Raw genomic sequence first — 20412 nt, forward strand, 5'->3', positions numbered from 1 at the left:
AAACGTGCTTTCTTACCAAGTCAACTTTTCCCTAATATTTCTATATCCATCACTTATAATCCATCTTTCATTGCCAAGGTTCTTGCTAGAGACACAATGACTAGCTCAACTAAATTACTATGGATTTCCCTCTCACTGCGCTTTTTTGTCCATGTTCTACAATCAGTGTACTACTTGGCTTGACAAGCTTGAAATGTTCCCTATTATCTTCTGAATTAAGTAGACACCTTTAAAATCTAAGCTCTCAAAAATACTAACTTATTTATTCATTTCATGATATATATATTGAATGGCTAACTGCTAGAGAGAGGAAGGAAATTAGTATTAATTGAATGTTCACTGCATTTCTGGAATTACTAAGTACTTTAACGCATTATTGCTTTTTATTTAATTCATACAAACACCTTATACATTAAGATATATATATATATATATATATATATATATATATATATATATATATATATATACATATTCATTTTAAAGCCTGGAAAACTGTCTTCCAGTCTTTAAAATGAAAAACTGAGGCACAAGAGACTAAGGAATGTGTCTTGGTTCATAAAACCAGTAAGTGGTAGAGCCAGGATACAAACTCAGAACTGTTTGATTCTAGAGTTTGTGCTGTGCGATATACGCTCTGTAACTACAAAGATGTATAAGAAACGAACATGCCCTCAAGTAACATACAGTCTCCTGTGCCTACACAAATAACATGAAGCATGACTGCTGATATGTTTCTAGTTAATTTTCTAAGCAATGAAGGGTTTTGTGAAGACTTGTCAGCAATAAAATAATATATGGTCTAATTATTTTAGGAATGTGTCTCTAACAGTAGTGAAAAAGAAAGACGCTACACTACAGATGAACTAAATGTGTGGCTGTTCTGCCTGAAAACTGCAAAAGTTTGAAGCCACAGAACTTTTTAAATGAATTAAACTTTTACTTCATGCCTTCATTTATTGAGCCTTCATTGTTTCAGTATCAAACATCTAATTACAAGTACCGTGAGTGACAAGAGACATGCCAGGTTTTATGAAAATATCAAACAGAGGAACTTCCCCTAGACTGGGTTGGCAGTGAAGGTATTAGAAAACATTTTCCTCAGAGAGTTGAACTTAAGCTAAAGCCAAGAGTGGAACAGAGTCACTGGGGTGAAAAATAAGGACGGACATTTCAAGAAAGGGGAAGCTATGTGTAAGTCTAAAGGTTAAAACAAATTCTGATGAACTGCATGAAGTCTACAGTGTGACTAAAATAAAACAGTAATAAATAAACAAGATAAAATAGTAAAAGCAAGGGTAAGGGATTCCAAGTTGTAGCTGAACTAAGCAACAGTCAAGCATGCAGGACCTTAAGTCACATTACTGAAAGTCTGAAGTGATGCAAATGGTCAGTTGAACATACAATAAATAGAGCTAATTTAGAATGAGAATCACTGCTGCATTCTGAAATACTGTACACCATTCATTCATTTCATGGGCATTCAATATATTTTTGTTGACTACCATGGGCATTCTATCCCCAAAAGCATATCCATTTAAAAAGCGCATTATTCATATACTGAACTCTGAAAATATATGTAACTATTAAAAATAGTAATAATTAAGAACTTTTCAGTGCTATGAACTGATATAATCCTTCCTTATAAGAACCCTACAAGGTAGAAATTATTAGTATCTTCATTGAGTAACCAAAAATTACCAGTCTCAGAGAGGTTAAGTAATCTTGATAATACAATTCTGAAGAAGAGAAGCCAGGACCAGAGCCTCCATTTGCCTGATTATCAAGCAATACCATGTCACTTTGTTCTCATGAACTTAAAAAAGAAATTTTTAAGGTACATTGTATTTAACATAGAAAATGCTTAATTACCTTGGAAGCTGCTGTGGCAGTCACACCTTGGGGAGCTTCTTGAGGTTTACTGCTTGCATGTGAAGGTTTGTTCCCCCTGTCTCTCTGTCTCTGCCGACATTCTAAACAGTTTCTCACAGCAACACAGCAAACTATTTTAAAAAATGAAAGCATATTATTGATGTAAATTGCTGACCTTGACGTTTTAAAAAATTGCTTGGTTCTATTTTTTCTTTCTTTCCACTTTCTCCATCCCATTATTATTCTTAAAATCAACCAGATCAATAAATATTGTTTTAAATTAGGAAACACAGTAATGAAAAGTATACATAAAACATTCATGTAGTTAAAAAATAAAAACAAATTACCCATAAACTACCAACCAGCTGAAGAAACAGAATACTACAGGGTCTTTGAAGCTCCCAATATATCCTTCCTTATTGTATCCCCTTCCAACCTTCAAAATTCTGAAATTTATGGATCAATTAAAATTTTTTAACAACTTATTCATATTTGATGATTTTTTAAATAATAAGTCTCCTGCCCTTAAGTTGACTATGTTGGTGACTATATAGAGCACAGCTCCTCATTTCAGGCAATAACAGGGTACATCCATATAGTCAAGCCTCACAAGTCCCAATATCTACCTATTTTCATGGTGGGAACATCACCTTTGTCAACAAGCATTCAATAAGTACATTCTGTCTATTCACTTACTTATTTTAAGAAGCAGTAAAGCATAGTAATAAACAGTACAGACTTTGGAATCAGGCCCCCTAAGTTGGAATCCTGGCTCTGCCACTTATGGGCTGTGTGATCCTGGGCCAGCTGCTTAAACTATCTGTGCCTCAGTCTCCTCATGGTAAAATGAGTATAAACGCAGTAACCTCCTTAGAGGACTGCTATGAGGACTAACTGAATCAATATATGAAAAGTGCTTAGAACAGTAAATAGCACATACATATAATTGTTTGCTTCATTATTATTCACTTCTAAAACTTTCCTGTGGATGATAAAAAAAACAGATCTGCTAAGAATTATTAGGATAAAAATGAAATCAGCAGTAAAGCTTTGGAATATATTCAGAAATAAAAGTTCAGAATAACCAAATAAATGCAGTTTTCAAGATATCTGGGCATTTAAAAAAATATTTCTCTTTCTAACAAAGTTCAATCTGTAAGCTATTCTTAAATATCAATGGAAATGGCCATGATGGCCCACAGTAATTATTCCACACCTCTTGGCTGACAGAGATCTCCATGTGGTCAATCTTTCCCTTATAATGGAGATGAAATGACTCCTCTCAGGAAAATACAAAAATACAAAACAACATTAAAAAGTACATTTATTCCACCATTCTTAAATCAAGTTCTTATTCCGTCCTTGGATTAGAAACAATTTCTCCCCTGCAACTATATATATATATATTTTTTTTTTACATAATTTTAAAAATTATGGATAAAAATAATACATATCAAGAACGTCCTCCCTATCAAATACCTTACTTTCTCATGTCCTCCCTGTTCACACTTTAAGGCAAGTATGAAAATAGTAGCCATTTTGGTCTGAAAACAGTAGTTGTCTGGTCCCCTGTAAAGACTAAATAATATAAATAATTTTTCCCTTTAAAAAAGGTAAGAGATGTAAGAATGATTCCTGCCTAAGGAGCTGGTCTAAATTTTCTAAGAGTTTTCAGGACTAAATTTTATTTGTAACACAAGATAGCGGCAAAAAAAATCATAGGTATAGTAATGTTTATTAGTGTTAATGTTTATTAGTGTTATTAGGTACACTAATGTTTATTAATGCTAACTGTGCATTCTGAGAAACAGTGAGATTGGCATGGTCAATTTTCCTTTAGCATTATGTGTATAAAACCAGTTGTTGGTTTTCTGATACATTTGTGTGCCCAGGACAACTACCCTCTGTATTAGTTTACCAAAAATAAGGATTCATAAATATATTTACATTAAAAGCACTTCAGTGAAAAAGGTTATTGTCCAACTGATTCTGAAAAAACTCAAAATATATTTGACTTTATTTCAAATTAGAATCCATTAAAGATCAATTCCATGAAATCTCCAAAGTGAAGATATTATAATTTTTTAATTTAGTAATTCTGAAAAATTACAAAATAATCTTTACATTACATAATCATCAAATTGTATCATTAATACTTTATGTATCACAGAGTATCAAAAAGTAATCTGTAATTATTTAACATGCACCGTTATTCTTAACACACTTACCTAGCCTTAGGCACTGTCGCATTAAACCACCAGAAGACATGTTTTTTTCAGCTTCAATCTCACTAAAATTTAGAGAGCTGGCAAATACAAGTACATCAACCATAGCCATCAATCGACTGAGGAAAGTTACTGCTGTCTCAGCTGACATGCCTTGTGTCACTTCAATATTTTCCAATTCCGTCTTTAAAAAAGTAGAAGATTTAAATCTTGTTTAAAATTTGGAAATATAATACATGTACATACATACTGCAGGTTAACAGTAGTTTAGTTATTTTGTAAACAAAACAAGTTATAAATCATAAACTAATTCCATATATCACAAGAGCTAGTTATCAAATTTAATTAGCTTACCTATGAATTATCTTTAAATAAAGGAAAAATCTGTTTTTAAAATCAGTGTTAGATTTCAATATCATTACTTGTAAAAACTACATTCCAAACTTAAGATCATTTCATAAAGATATTTAGAAGTAATCACATGTATATATTTATACTAGTTTTGTTCTACTTTATTAGTTAACAAAGATATAAAACTCGTATTTCTTTCCTAAAATCCTCATTCTCATTTATAAAAATATATGTGCTAATTTTTCTTTCCTATAAATGTATGATGAGCAATAGGAAAGATATGTGGCACTTTCATTTGACATCAAAGGGAGACAACTGTCAAATTATGACACTTTCTTATCCATTTCAGAATAAAGTGAAACCACTAGGTATCTTGTATGAACAATAAAAATCTAGGGTAAAAATACTCAAGATCATTAATTCCTCTACTGATATTAATTTGTGACACTAGCAATAAGAAGAATCAGTAGCATTCTAGACTGGTGAAGCTGTACTTTCACTACACTATTGTCTATGGTAAAATATAATTTCCTGCTTTGAAAGGGAATGGTACAAAGCATTGTGTTTCATAAGATGTATAACTCTGTATTTTGTAAGCAATAGCAACATCTCTTTTTTCATTGTGCATTACATAACATTTTAATTATTTTGGTTCATTATGACTAGACCTCATTTTCTCAGTGCCTCAAAATCAGAGAAAAGTAAGGAATGCTTTATAAATAAAAAATACTACTGTTTAAATTTTCTGAAAATGGGCACACTAACCATATGGATTAACCTTACTTCTGCACCAAATGATAAATTCAACTACAAGGTAAGCATATATCATAGGTATCTGCTCCTATTTAATGCTCCATTTGACATTATTTATACCCATCATTCTACCTAGACATATCCCTACTCACATTAACATGGAAATGTCAGCAGGAAACACTGATTAAAAAACGACCTCTTAAACACTTCTTGTGTACAACATGGGTAAGAAAAGAGACAGCTGGCTACTGCAAGCACTTTTATAACTAAACGATTATAAATGGAGTATAAAATGTAACAACCTTTCTCCCTTCTATTTAACATCAAAATAGAGCTAAAATCATTCTCTCTAAGAGGAGCTTGTAAATAGACAAAAAAAATTTGTTCAATTGTTGATTTACAACATTATGCCAATTTGGTATCCATGACCTAAAGAAATAATGAATTTGTTACTTGGATTTTTTAAATAAAGATTCCTCATTTGCTAGCACTTCACTGATATACAGCATCATTTCATAGCATGAATTAAAAATCGGTGACCACAACACAATTGTTTATAATAAAAGTTTAAAAATTAATTTTATATAAAACCTCCTTTTAAAAGATCAGTTATCAATATAAGTGTTTTATAATGGAATTGAAGATCTGACCATTGATTAGGTCCATTAAGCATTCTGAAAACTTTTCAAAATATTAGAATTTAAGGATATCTATAGATGTATTCTCAAAGAAATTCATCATTTTGAATTACTAAAATTACGGGAACTCTAACTCATTTTATTAGTTAATGATCTTATTTTGAAGTATTTTGTGGTGTACAAGGCTTAAGCTTCAAAATGTTTTCATTTTTAAATGAGTAAATTATAAACAGAATTATTAATCATCCATGAAACTTGCCACTGTTATTTTTGACTAAACAAAATAAAATTTTAAACAAAAAAGCATTCTTAACCAATAACCTAAAAGGGAGTTCTTATTAATTCTATATAATAGTAATTTATAAATATGATGAAATGTTATATAAACATCATGGCATAGGTTTAAAAATAAAGATCACCCACATATGATTATTATTAAATCTTAACATATATTCCAACCAATTTCCTTTCTTTGGAACCAGTTAAAATCTGATTGTACATATGACTGAAATATTATTGTATTCATTATATTCTGATAGTTTAGTCTAAAGATTAGTGTGAATAATAAAATAGTAGTTCATCAGTACACTGAGAAAATAATCCTTCTAATGAATCTTTTAAATATACCAAAGATATGCCTAATGTTAGATGGTATGGAAACTCAAAATATAACCAAGTCAAAAATTTCATAAATAAGCAAAAATAAAATTTAAAACTGAAAACCTGAAAATTACTGAAGTAATACTAACCTTAGAACCCTGGACATGCATTAGACAAAACAGACAACAGACCAAAAAAGTACAAGAAAAGCAAATTATTAAAATTAAATGAAAATACAATGTAAAATTGAAACACAAAATAATATATTAAAATTATATTTGATTATTTTATTAAAAGCAAAAATTCTCAGAAGAGATATTCATTTTATAAATTACGTATGATTAAGATTAAATATCAAATAGACTTCTGTTTATTTTTTTTATTAGAGTAACTGTCCAAATAATATATATGTAAATATAGTTCATATATTAGAAATGATGCATGCTCTATTTTACAAAATAAGTTTTTTCCTAGAAGATGACCAAGGAAACATTTTAATAACTAAACTAACATAATGTCTCTGTAAAAGCCCTAGCTCACTACCAGTTTAAGCAGAAATGACTGAGGAAAATAAACTGTACCAACCTTCTAGAATTTTCATTAAGGAATCATGCTATTTTGTTTCCTAAAATATTTGGAGCCCTTCCTACAGAACAAAATCCCCAGTAATTAATAAGATAATAAAATATTTGAGTGATTCTAACTTAAAAACCACTTTCCCTTGCTAGAAAAGAACTTACTGATACACTAAATGAGGTCGCATGTGAACTAAGACAATTGCATAGATTTTGTACTAAGTTTCAGAGTATTATTAAGAATTATATTCAGTATATTAAAAATTTTTGGATAGAATTAAGTTTCATAATAAAAGTCAACAACTATTCTTATTCTTTGATTTCTGACATTATACGTGAGCATAAATTTCAAAATAAACTATTTTCAAGTAGTACAGGAGAACATATAAAAGCACCCTGAGAATACTAAAATATAATCAGTGTTATGAGATAAACAAAATACAAAGAAAATTAGTAGTTTTCCCAAATCTATTAGCTACATTTTCTAATAATGGTAAGAAAATATAAATTAAAATTAAGTCCTTGTCATCATTTTTTGACATAAAAAGTTCCTCTTCTTTCTCAGGATTATGAAACTATTAGGAAAGCCAGAAATATCAGTCTCTATTATTTTTCTATCAACAGAGAAAATGAAACCATACGTGACACTGAATGAAATTCTAAACATTCAGTGTTCTGGATGGTTGACCAAAATGGTCAACTTAAAATCATTAAATGATTATGCAATTTGCAGTTGATCCATGTTTTGTTTATCTTCATTTTTTTCTCCAATTCCTTGCTTTCATTCATGACCAACTTGAACAATGTATAGAAAATAAATGAGAGGATGCAACTGACTAGTCACAGAAACATTAACTTCAAAACCTCAACAACAGTAACAAAAATAATGCTCCTTCCCCAAATCAAAGACTGGTCAACCTACATACAAAGAGTTCTATTTCTTTCCCCTGACTACTTAAGTTAAAACTATTGGTCTAATTTAGAGACTTGAAACTATGTAATTTATTTTCTATGCTACATAAGATTTTAAATAATCTAGGTAAAACTGAAACTCCAATAAAGTCCTGCTTCTTCAATGAATATTAAGTTTGAGGTGGCATTATAACACAAATATTTGTATATCTATACTCTTTTTCCTTAAAGTTTCCACTGAAATATTTCCATACAAGTAAGATAAAACAGCTCAAATTTTCTCACGTGATGCTACTGGAACAGCAATACACAAATGTCATCCTTAGTATGGATTACTGTATTCATATAAGGTCCCAGGGCAGAAAATAAACCACCACTATGCCAATGCCATGGAGAGAACAGACAAGACTACACCATTTTAGTTTTTTGCCATCAAAATGGATCACCCATAGTAACTAACTTGGTTCAAATATCCTATTTTAAACTTCAGAATTCTGAGTGTGACAGGCTTACTCTATAAATGGGAAGATCATTCCACCATAATACAATTCTGAATAAAAAGTTCCAAAAGGAAGTAAAGGAGGGAAACATTCAGTAAGAGTCATCTCCATCTAGTGACATTACCTAACTTAATTTTCACAAACTTCCTGTGGGATAAGTAAAATTAACACCATTAAAATGAAAAAATTAAGGTTGACATCATTTCTAGTAAGTGGTAGAACCCAGGTTAAAATACACATTTATCCTATGCTAAAACCCATATGCCTTCAATTAAATCATAACTTCAAGAAAAATCGAGTTTGAGTCTCACTGATTACTGGGAAACAAAAGTTTGCTTTCGATGAAAATGAGCAAATTATCTGAGATCCACACTTATACTGAAAAACGGAAAAGACATTTTCCTGGGTTGAGCTTTTAATAGAAATTATAACGAATACTTAGCATTCTACTTACCTACTCAAAATTAAATACTATTTCAACATTAGACGTGTCAAATGCTAAAAATATTTAGTATGGCTTCATGGGAAAAGTTACATATCTTCTAATAAAACATAATGATCACAACCACCAGTGAAATTGTGTTAAAAATTAAACTTTAATAAATGTTCATTAAGTCAAATGCAAGCTCTTATTTAATAGGAAAAATGAATTTATCTTAAGCGCTAACTATTGAATTTTTAATGATCAGGAGTAAGTAATGAAGTTTTACGCTATGACATTTGTATTTTATGTGAAAATGGTGCTGTAAGTCAGTGGTCAGCAAACTAGGACCTACAAGTCAAATATAAATAAAGGTTTATTGAAACACACCCACACCTGCTCCTCTGTGTTATGATATATGGCTGCTTTTGCAAACAACAGCAAATTTCAATAGTTAGATACCATATAGCCCACAAACCCGAAAATATTTACTATATGATCCATAAACAGAATAAATTTGTCAACCACTGCATACCATCATTACTCATATATATTCCATAAATACATATCTGTATATAATGTATGAATATTCTGAAGAACTCAACAAACCTAAACAAAATTACAGATCACTCAAACATTAGTTTCAAATGTTTTTATCTCTCTTCATATAAGGATTGAAATTCTAAAGGCATCTACAAGACAATGTTTCCCTTTGGTAATCTGTATATTGCCAGTGTTTCCTTTTTCACTTATTCCATCCAAAATTCTCTTTTGGTTTTTTATATTTTAAATCTAAGTTAAAGAAAGTAACACGACATTGTTAATCAACTATGCTCCAATAAACTTTTTTTTTTTAAACTCTAAGTTAAAAAGCTCCATATCTTCAGTTCTCATTTCTTTCTTTATTCAACCTCTTCCTTCCTAACTCTTCCCCTCTACTACATTACAATTTTTAGCAAGAATATTATACAATAAAGTAATAGAAGACATTACTCAACAGTTGACACCAACCATGTTTTCTCCCAGTAGGAAGTGGGAGAAAAGGTTCTCGCTATTAGGAAGCAATTTATTCAAAGAACGTAAAATTAGCTATGTTGTACAACCAGGTATAGGTACAATCAGCTAATGGACCGAAATAACAGAAATATAGAGACAGAGACAATGAAGAAAAGTTTCTACAATTGAATGAATTCCAAAGTCTGTTGAGAACAGTCTAAGAAATAAGTACCATAGTTTCAAATTCCAAACTGCAGAGATCAAAACTGCACAGGTAATAATTTCGGCAGTAGAACCTCAAAATGTCAGTATCTTTACTGTATATTCATTATAAAATAAAAAATAAGCAGGGGGGATCGGGAAGATGGCAGAAGAGTAAGATGCGGAGATCACCTTCCTCCCCACAGATACACCAGAAATACATCTACACGTGGAACAACTCCTACAGAACACCTACGGAACGCTGGCAGAAGACCTCAGACCTCCCAAAAGGCAAAAAGTCCCCACGTACCTGGGTAGGACAAAAGAAAAAAAGAATAAACAGAGAGAAAAGAATAGGGACGGGACCTGTACCAGTAGGAGGGAGCTCTGAAGGAAGAAAGGTTTCCACACACTAGGAAGCCCCTTCGCGGGCGGAGACTGCGGGTGACAGAGGGGGAAAGCTGCGGAGCCGTGGGGGAGAGCACAGCAACAGGGGTGCAGAGGGCAAAGTGGAGAGATTCCCACACAGAGGATCGGTGCAGACCGGCACTCACCAGCCCAAGAGACTTGTCTGCTCACCTGCCGGGGCAGGCGGAGCTGGGAGCTGAGGCTCGGGCTTCGGTGTCGGAGCGCCGGGAGAGGACTGGGGTTGGCGGCGTGGACACAGCCTGCAGGAGGTTAGTGCACCACGACTAGCCGGGAGGGAGTCCAGGGAAAAGTCTGGACCTGCCGAAGAAGCAAGAGACTTTTTCTTCCCTATTTCCCGGTGCGTGAGGAGAGGGGATTAAGAGCGCTGCTTAAAGGAGCTCCAGAGACGGGCGCGAGCCGCGGCTGAAAGCTCGGACCCCAGAGACTGGCATGAGACGCTAAGGCTGCCGCTGCCGCCACCAAGAAGCCTGTGTGCGAGCACAGGTCACTATCCACACCCTGCTTCCAGGGAGCCTGTGCAGCCCGCCACTGCCAGGGTCCGGGATAAAGGGACAACTTCCCCGGGAGGACACACGGCGCGCCTCAGGCTGGTGCAACGTCACGCCGTCCTCTGCCGCTGCAGGCCCGCCGCGCACTCCATGCCCCTCCCTCCCCCCAGGCCTGAATGAGCCAGAGTCCCGGAAGCAGCTGCTCCTTTAACCCCGTCCTGTCTGAGTGAAGAACAGATGCCCTCAGGCGACCTACACACAGAGGCAGGGCCAAATCCAAAGCTAAGCCCCGAGAGCTGTGAGAACAAAGAAGAGAAAGGGAAATCTCTACCAGCAGCCTCAGGAGCAGCAGATTAAAGCTCCACAATCAACTTGATGTACCTGCATCTGTGGAATACATGAATAGCCAACGAGTCATCCCAAATTGAGGAGGTGGACTTTGAGAGCAAGACTTATGATTTTTCCCCTTTTCCTCTTTTTGTGAGTGTGTATGCGTATGCTTCTGTGTGAGATTCTGTCTATATAGCTTTGCTTCCACCATTTGTCCTAGGGTTCTATCCGTCTGTTTTTGTTTTGTTTTTTTTATCTTTTTAAAAACAAATTTTTTTCTTAATATATTTTATTTTATCTTATTTTATTTTATCTTTTCTTTCTTTCCTTGCTTCCCTCCTGCCTCTCTCCCTCCCTCCTTTCTTCTTCCTTCCTTCCTTTGTTTGTTTCTTTCTTTTTTTCTTTTTCTACTTTTTCTCCCTTTTATTCTGAGCTGTGTGGACGAAAGGCTCTTGGTGCTGCAGCCAGGAGTCAGTGCTGTGCCTCTGAGGTGGGAGAGAAAACTTCAGGACTCTGGTCCACATGAGACTTCCCAGCTCCACATGATATAAAATGGCAAAAATCTCCCAGAGATCTCCATCTCAACACCAGCACCCAGCTTCACTCAACGACCAGCAAGCTACAGTGCTGGTCACCCTATGCCAAACAACTAGCAAGACAGGAACACAACCCCACCCATTAACCAAGAGGCTGCCTAAAATCATAATAAGGCCACAGACACCCCAAAACACACCACCAGAAGTGGACCTGCCCACCAGAAAGACAAGATCCAGCCTCATCCACCAGAACACAGGCACTAGTCCCCTCCACCAGGAAGCCTACACAACCCACTGAACCAACTTTAGCCACTGGGGACAGACACCCAAAACAACGGGAACTACGAACCTGCAGCCTGCAAAAAGGAGACCCCACACACAGTAAGATAAGCAAAATGAGCAGACAGAAAAACACACAGCAGATGAAGGAGCAAGATAAAAACCCACCAGACCTAACAAATGAAGGGGAAATAGGCACTCTACCTGAAAAAGAATTCAGAATAATGATAGTAAAGATGATCCAAAATCTTGGAAATAGAATAGACAAAATGCAAGAAACATTTAACAAGGACCCAGAAGAACTAAAGATGAAACAAGCAATTATGAACAACACAATAAATGAAATTAAAAATACTCTAGATGGGATCAATAGCAGAATAACTGAGGCAGAAGAACGGATAAGTGACCTGGAAGATAAAATAGTGGAAATAACTACTGCAGAGCAGAATAAAGAAAAAAGAATGAAAAGAACTGAGGACAGTCTCAGAGACCTCTGGGACAACATTAAACACACCAACATTTGAATTATAGGGGTTCCAGAAGAAGAAGAGAAAAAGAAAGGGACTGAGAAAATATTTGAAGAGATTATTATAGTTGAAAACTTCCCTAATATGGGAAAGGAAATAGTTAATCCAGCCCAGGAAGCACAGAGAGTCTCATACAGGATAAATCCAAGGAGAAACACGCCAAGACACATATTAATCAAGCTGTCAAAAATTAAATACAAAGAAAACATATTAAAAGCAGCAAGGGAAAAACAACAAATAACACACAAGGGAATCCCCATAAGGTTAACAGCTGATCTTTCAGCAGAAACTCTGCAAGCAAGAAGGGACTGGCAGGACATATTTAAGTGATGAAGGAGAAAAACCTGCAACCAAGATTACTCTACCCAGCAAGGATCTCATTCAGATTTGACGGAGAAATTAAAACCTTTACAGACAAGCAAAAGCTGAGAGAGTGCAGCACCACCAAACCAGCTTTACAACAAATGCTAAAGGAACTTCTCTAGGCAAGAAACACAAGAGAAGGAAAAGACCTACAATAACGAACCCAAAACAATTAAGAAAATGGGAATAGGAACATATATATCAATAATTACCTTAAATGTAAATGGACTAAATGCTCCCACCAAAAGACACAGACTCGCTGAATAGATACAAAAACAAGACCCATATATACGCTGTCTACAAGAGACCCACTTCAGACCTAGAGACATATACAGACTGAAAGTAAGGGGATGGAAAAAGATATTCCATGCAAATGGAAACCAAAAGAAAGCTGGAGTCGCAATTCTCATATCAGACAAAACAGACTTTAAAATACAGACTATTACAAGAGACAAAGAAGGACACTACATAATGATCAAGGGATCGATCCAAGAAGAAGATCTAACAATTGTAAATATTTATGCACCCAACATAGGAGCACCTCAATACATAAGGCAAATACTAACAGCCATTAATCGACACTAACACGTTCATAGTAGGGGACTTTAACACCCCACTTTCACCAATGGACAGATCATCCAAAATGAAAATAAATAAGGAAACACAAGCTTTAAATGATACATTAAACAAGATGGACTTAATTGATATTTATAGGACATTCCATCCAAAAACAACAGAATACACATTTTTCTCAAGTGCTCATGGAACATTCTCCAGGATAGATCATATCTTGGGTCACAAGCCAAGCCTTGGTATATTTAAGAAAACTGAAATCGTATCAAGTATCCTTTCCAACCACAATGCTATGAGACTAGATATCAATTACAGGAAAAGATCTGTAAAAAATACAAACACATGGAGGCTAAACAATACATTACTTAGTAACAAAGTGATCAGTGAAGAAATCAAAGAGGAAATCAAAAAATACCTAAAAACAAATGACAATGGAGACACGACGACCCAAAACCTATGGGATGCAGCAAAAGCAGTTCTAAGAGGGAAGTTTATAGCAATACAATCCTACCTTAAGAAACAGGAAGCATCTCGAATAAACAACCTAACTTTGCACCTAAAGCAATTAGAGAAAGAAGAACAAAAAAAACCCAAAGTTAGCAGAAGGAAAGAAATAATAAAAATCAGATCAAAAATAAATGAAAAAGAAATGAAGGAAATGATAGCAAGATCAATAAAACAAAAAGCTGGTTCTCTGAGAAGATAAACTAAATTGATAAACCATTAGCCAGACTCATCAAGAAAAAAAGGAAGAAGACTCAAATCAATAGAATTAGAAATGAAAAAGGAGAAGTAACAACTGACATTGCAGGAATACATAAGAACATGGGAGATTACTACAAGCAACTCTATGCCAATAAAATGGACAACCTGGAAGAAATGGACAAATTCTTAGAAATGCACAACCTGCCAAGAATGAATCAGGAAGAAATAGAAAATATGAACAGAGCAATCACAAGCACTGAAATTGAAACTGTGATTCAGAATCTTCCGACAAACAAAAGCCCAGGACCAGATGGCTTCACAGGCGAATTCTATCAAACATTTAGAGAAGAGGTAACACCTATCCTTCACAAACTCTTCCAAAATATAGCAGAGGGGGGAACACTCCCAAACTCATTCTACGAGGCCACTATCACCCTGATACCAAAACCAGACAAGGACGTCACAAAGAGAGAAAACTACAGGCCAATATCACTGATGAACATAGATGCAAAAATCCTCAACAAAAAACTAGCAAACAGAATCCAACAGCACATTAAAAGGATCATACACCAGGCTTCCCTGGTGGCGCAGTGGTTGAGAGTCCGCCTGTCGATGCAGGGGACATGGGTTCGTGCCCCAGTCCGGGAAGATCCGACATGCCGTGGAGCGGCTGGGCCCGTGAGCCATGGCCCCTGAGCCTGCACCTCCAGAGCTTGTGCTCCACAATGGGAGAGGCCACAACAGTGAGAGGCCCGCGTACCGCAAAAAAAAAAAAAAAAAAAAAAGGATCATACACCACCATCAAGTGGGGTTTATTCCAGGAATGCACGGATTCTTCAATATACACAAATCAATCAACGTGATACACCATATTAACAAATTGAAGGAGAAAAACCATATGATCATCTCAACAGATGCAGAGAAAGGTTTCAACAAAATTCAACACCCATTTATGATAAAAACCCTGCAGAAAGTAGGCATAGAGGGAACTTTCCTCAACATAATAAAGGCCATATATGACACCCACAGCCAACATCGTCCTCAATGGTGAAAAACTGAAAGCATTTCCACTAAGATCAGGAACAAGACAAGGCTGCCCACTCTCACCACTCTTATTCAACATAGTTTTGGAAGTTTTAGCCACAGCAATCAGAGAAGAAAAGGAAATAAAAGGAATCCATATCAGAAAAGAAGAAGTAAAGCTGTCACGGCATATGACATGATACCATACATAGAGAATCCTAATGATGCTACCAGAAAACTACTACAGCTAATCAATGAATTTGGTAAAGTAGCAGGATACAAAATGAATGCACAGAAGTGTCTGGCATTCCTATACAGTAATGATGAAAAATCTGAAAGTGAAATCAGAAAACGCTCCCATTTACCATTGCAACAAAAAGAATAAAATATCTAGAAATAGGGCTTCCCTGGTGGCACAGTGGTTGAGAGTCCGCCTGCCAATGCAGGGGACATGGGTTCGTGCCCCGGTCCGGGAAGATCCCACATGCCGTGGAGCAGCTGGGCCCGTGAGCCATGGCCGCTGAGCGGGTGCGTCCGGAGCCTGTGCTCCGCAACAGAAGAGGCCACAACAGTGAGAGTCCCGCATACCAAAAAAATATATATATATATATCTAGGAATAAACCTACCTAAGGAGACAAAAGACCTGTATGCAGAAAATTATAAGACACTGATGAAAGAAATTAAAGATGATACAAATAGATGGAGAGATATACCATGTTCTTGGATTGGAAGAACCAACATTGTGAAAATGACTCTACTACCCAAAGCAATCTACAGATTCAATGCAATCCCTATCAAACTACCACTGGAATTTTTCACAGAACTAGAACAAAAAACTTCACAATTTCCATGGAAACACAAAAGACCCTGAATAGCCAAAGCAATCTTGAGAATGAAAAACGGAGCTGGAGGAATCAGGCTTCCTGACTTCAGACTATACTACAAAGCTACAGTAATCAAGACAGTATGGTACTGGCACAAAAACAGAAATATAGATCAATGGAACAAGATAGAAAGCCCAGAGATAAACCCACGCACATATGGTCACCTTATCTTTCATAAAGGAGACAGGAATGTACAGTGGAGAAAGGACAGCCTCTTCTATAAGTGGTGCTAGGAAAACTGGACAGATACATGTAAAAGTATGAGATTAGATCACTCCCTAACACCATACACAAAAATAAGCTCAAAATGGATTAAAGACCTAAATGTAAGGCCAGAAACTACCAAACTCTTAGAGGAAAACATAGGCAGAAGACTCTATGACATAAATCACAGCAAGATCCTTTTTGACCCACCTCCTAGAGAAATGGAAATAAAAACAAAAATAAACAAATGGGACCTAATGAAACTTCAAAGCTTTTGCACAGCAAAGGAAACCATAAACAAGACCAAAAGATAACCCTCAGAATGGGAGAAAATATTTGCAAATGAAGCAACTGACAAAGCATTAATCTCCAATATTTACAAGCAGCTCATGTAACTCAATAACAAAAAAACAAACAACCCAATCCAAAAATGGGCAGAAGACTTAAATAGACATTTCTCCAAAGAAGATATACAGACTGCCAACAAACACATGAAAGAATGCTCAACATCATTAATCATTAGAGAAATGCAAATCAAAACTACAGTGAGATATCATCTCACACCAGTCAGAATGGCCATCTTCAAAAAAATCTAGAAACAATAAATGCTGGAGAGGGTGTGGAGAAAAGGGAACACTCTTGCACCGCTGGTGGAAATGTGAATTGGTATAGCCACTATGGAGAACAGTATGGAGGTTCCTGAAAACACTACAAACAGAACTACCATATGACCCAGCAATCCCACTACTGGGCATATACCCTGAGAAAACCATAATTCAAAAAGAGTCATGTACCAAAATGTTCATTGCAGCTCTATTTACAATAGCCAGGAGATGGAAACAACCTAAGTGTCCATCATCGGATGAATGGATAAAGAAGATGTGGTACATATATACAATGGAATATTACTCAGCCATAAAAAGAAACAAAAGTGAGCTATTTGTAATGAGGTGGATGGACCTAGAGTCTGTCATACAGAGTGAAGTAAGTCAGAAAGAGAAAGACATATACCGTATGCCAACACATATGTACGGAATTTAAGAAAAAAAAAATGTCATGAAGAGCCTAGGGGTAAGACAGGAATAAAGACACAGACCTACTACAGAATGGACTTGAGGATATGGGGAGGGGGAAGGGTAAGCTGTGACAAAGTGAGAGAGTGGCATGGACATATACACACTACCAAACGTAAAATAGCTAGCTAGTGGGAAGCAGCCGCATAGCACAGGGAGATCAGCTCGGTGCTTTGTGACCACCTAGTGGGGTAGGATAGGGAGGGTGGGAGGGAGGGAGACGCAAGAGGGAAGAGATATGGGAACATATGTATATGTATAGCTGATTCACTTTGTTATAAAGCAGAAACTAACACACCATTGTAAAGCAATTATACTCCAATAAAGATGTAAAAAAAAAAAAGCAAATTAGGGTAGTGACATATTATTTAAATCATATTGTTTATTGAAACTTCATTAATTATTTTCTCTATTTTGATAGAGATCTAGTTTTAAAATTTGGAAGACTAGTAATGTGAATATTTCAAATCTATACAAATTTTTATGTCTACTGCTAATTTTTTTATAAAGGTCATTTTTGTTCTACAGAAAATTTTAAAACAATATTATATTTTAAAGTAAATTTCAGTATAACATTTTAAAATTTCCTGACAACAAATGTTAATTTATAAGACATAAAAATATTTATAGGATGAAGAAAAATGGCAGGATGAATCATTAAGTCACTCTTTAATGCATAGAAGAGGGAAAAAACAAAACAAAGCCTCTTCCTGCCTCAATATTAGAATGTATTTTTAACATCACATATAACTCTCAATTTATCAGAATTTGGTATAAATCATAGAGGAAATCCGAGATTAAAGAGAAGGGATGGTATGTTAATCTCACAGGATACCTGCACTCTTCACACACCATCAACTATTTTTCTTCCTGATTCAATTTCCTTGGTCAGCTGCTAATTTCATGAAGGCCCTAATTAGGACCTGTTCTGCTGCACTCCCTGCTGAACTAGCCTTCTTGCCTTTGGAGACCCAAATAAATTCATAGATGAAATAGAAGTATATGTGCCTGTGAGGGGGAGGTGTGCTGAGGATACATTCTTTTTGCTGCCAATACTTAAGTTTCAGTGCTGCTCTAGGGGTGGTGGCAAAGGGACAGTGAGAAAAAGAGTCATGTAGAGAAAACTTGTTAATGATGAAATAATGCCAGAGATCAATTTGGAAACACTGCCTCATCAAGTAAAACACATCTTAATAAAACAGCAAGTTTCTCTCTGGAAAAAGGATATATTTGGGGCTAATGGATGAGCTTCCAATGTGGTAGCAAGAACACAGTTAATATGAGAAGCAGAATTCTATATTCTTTCCCATCTGAGCAATTAGCTATAGAGTCTGTTTTTTTTAAAATATGAATCAGAGATATTTTTTAAAAGACAGCTAAAATATAGTTATTTATCTATTATATTTTAAATGACATAAGTAACATTATTTCAAACTTATATTAATACATTTCAATGTTTTATTAGAGAAAGTCTATATTTTAAAAAAATAAATGTTGAACCAGTAAATCATGTCACATGAAAATTCTAAAAGATGCCATATGGCTAACATAAAGCGTTTTGAGGTTTTTAAGGATTATGAAATTTTTCAGGTAGAGAAAAAATGTCATTTATACTTTTTCTATCTGAGGTACCTAGGTTTTAAATAAGAAACACTCTAAGAATTCAATCATTCGATTCTCTTTTTGAAGCAAATTACTGGCTTCAAGATTAAATCTCAGAGATCAGAAGTATAATACTCCTATATATCATTTAAAATAATATTAAGTTTAAAGATATTTCAAGCAAGTCATGAGACTGAATGTCTAAAGATGACTTTTTCTAAATTTAGATTCGACTCTAATTATCATACAATAAACATGTACTTGTATTTAGAACTTCAAGATTTACAGAACAAAGATTTTAACAGTTTATTATAATGTAGATTTGGAGAGAGAAACAATATATAGAAAATGAAGCTAAATCATTCATAGTTATTGCTCTTCCTAAGGCATGTTCATCAGAATTACCAGAGAAATATGTTCATAAATGCACACAGCTGGAACCCAAGACTGACAATTAAAAGAGGTGAAAATATAAATATATATAATTTTAAATTATATGGTTAAAAAGTTTCCTTGTTTATAGTACAGAACACCACTGACACACTCTAGTAATGTAATTATAAAACATAACCACTAGATGGAGGCAAAGTACTTACAGTTGGTGATGTTGCAGCAGAGAGCAAAGGTAAAATTCCTCCACAAGCAATGATGATGTTGTCTACCATTTGGGAAATGAGGTGAATTGTGTTATGTACAAAAATAATATTTTCATTGCTATTGACAAAATCCATTACAGACTTTGTGGAATGGCTAAAATGGCAGAAAAACAAAGCAGAAATGAACATTTCTTTGGCTTAAGAATAAGCAGTTTAGATTTTATTTATAATGCCATTTTTAAAGTGAAAAATAAGAGCTAGACAAATTTCAAATGGAGTTATTAGAAAAGAAAATAACTTACAATTGAGATGTCATATTACCAAAAACTTAGCATTCATTTCAGCATGGATTTTTTTTGTGTGTCCAAGTATAATAATTTATTATTTTGTTTCTGCTTTTAAAATACAGTGCATTAACTTGATTCAAAGACATATGACTAGGTCAATGAATTTGGCTAAAAAAATTTATTTTTGCCAAAGCTGGTTGTTTGGTATTGAAAGGCAGAACAAGTGAATAGTTAGCTGACAATTTGTTGTATCACCAGACTGCAGCTCCGGCTTTGACCAGCTGTACTGAAAATGCATACTGCTAGCCACAGAAGTGATACGATAGAGGAGTATAAATGAGTCAGTAAAATTCAAGTACTTACTGAATAAAAAAAGGAAAAAAGACCTCAAAGGTCAGCAGTGCAGCTCTGCCATACAAAACATTCGCTATAGGTTCTCAGAGAAATACACTGCTTTAGTTTGGTATC

The 20412-nt window shown here is 34.9% G+C and overlaps 1 protein-coding gene across 1 annotated transcript in view; it reads right to left on the reverse strand.

The window, feature by feature from the left end:
• Positions 1–20412, reverse strand: part of NBEA (neurobeachin) — a 620750-nt gene that overhangs the window by 408173 nt on the left and 192165 nt on the right. Inside the window, exons 24-27 of the mRNA XM_022574654.2 lie at positions 19658–19811; positions 6589–6597; positions 4101–4281; positions 1873–2003 (exon numbers count right to left, since the gene is read on the reverse strand). Coding sequence (XP_022430362.2) covers positions 1873–2003; positions 4101–4281; positions 6589–6597; positions 19658–19811 — 475 coding nt within the window. The remainder of the gene's footprint in view (positions 1–1872; positions 2004–4100; positions 4282–6588; positions 6598–19657; positions 19812–20412) is intronic.

This window comes from Delphinapterus leucas, chromosome 18 (assembly GCF_059928025.1).
Source record: "Delphinapterus leucas isolate spDelLeu-1000000601 "Yukka" chromosome 18, BTC_Dleu_Yukka2, whole genome shotgun sequence".
NCBI classification, from domain to species: domain Eukaryota; kingdom Metazoa; phylum Chordata; class Mammalia; order Artiodactyla; family Monodontidae; genus Delphinapterus; species Delphinapterus leucas.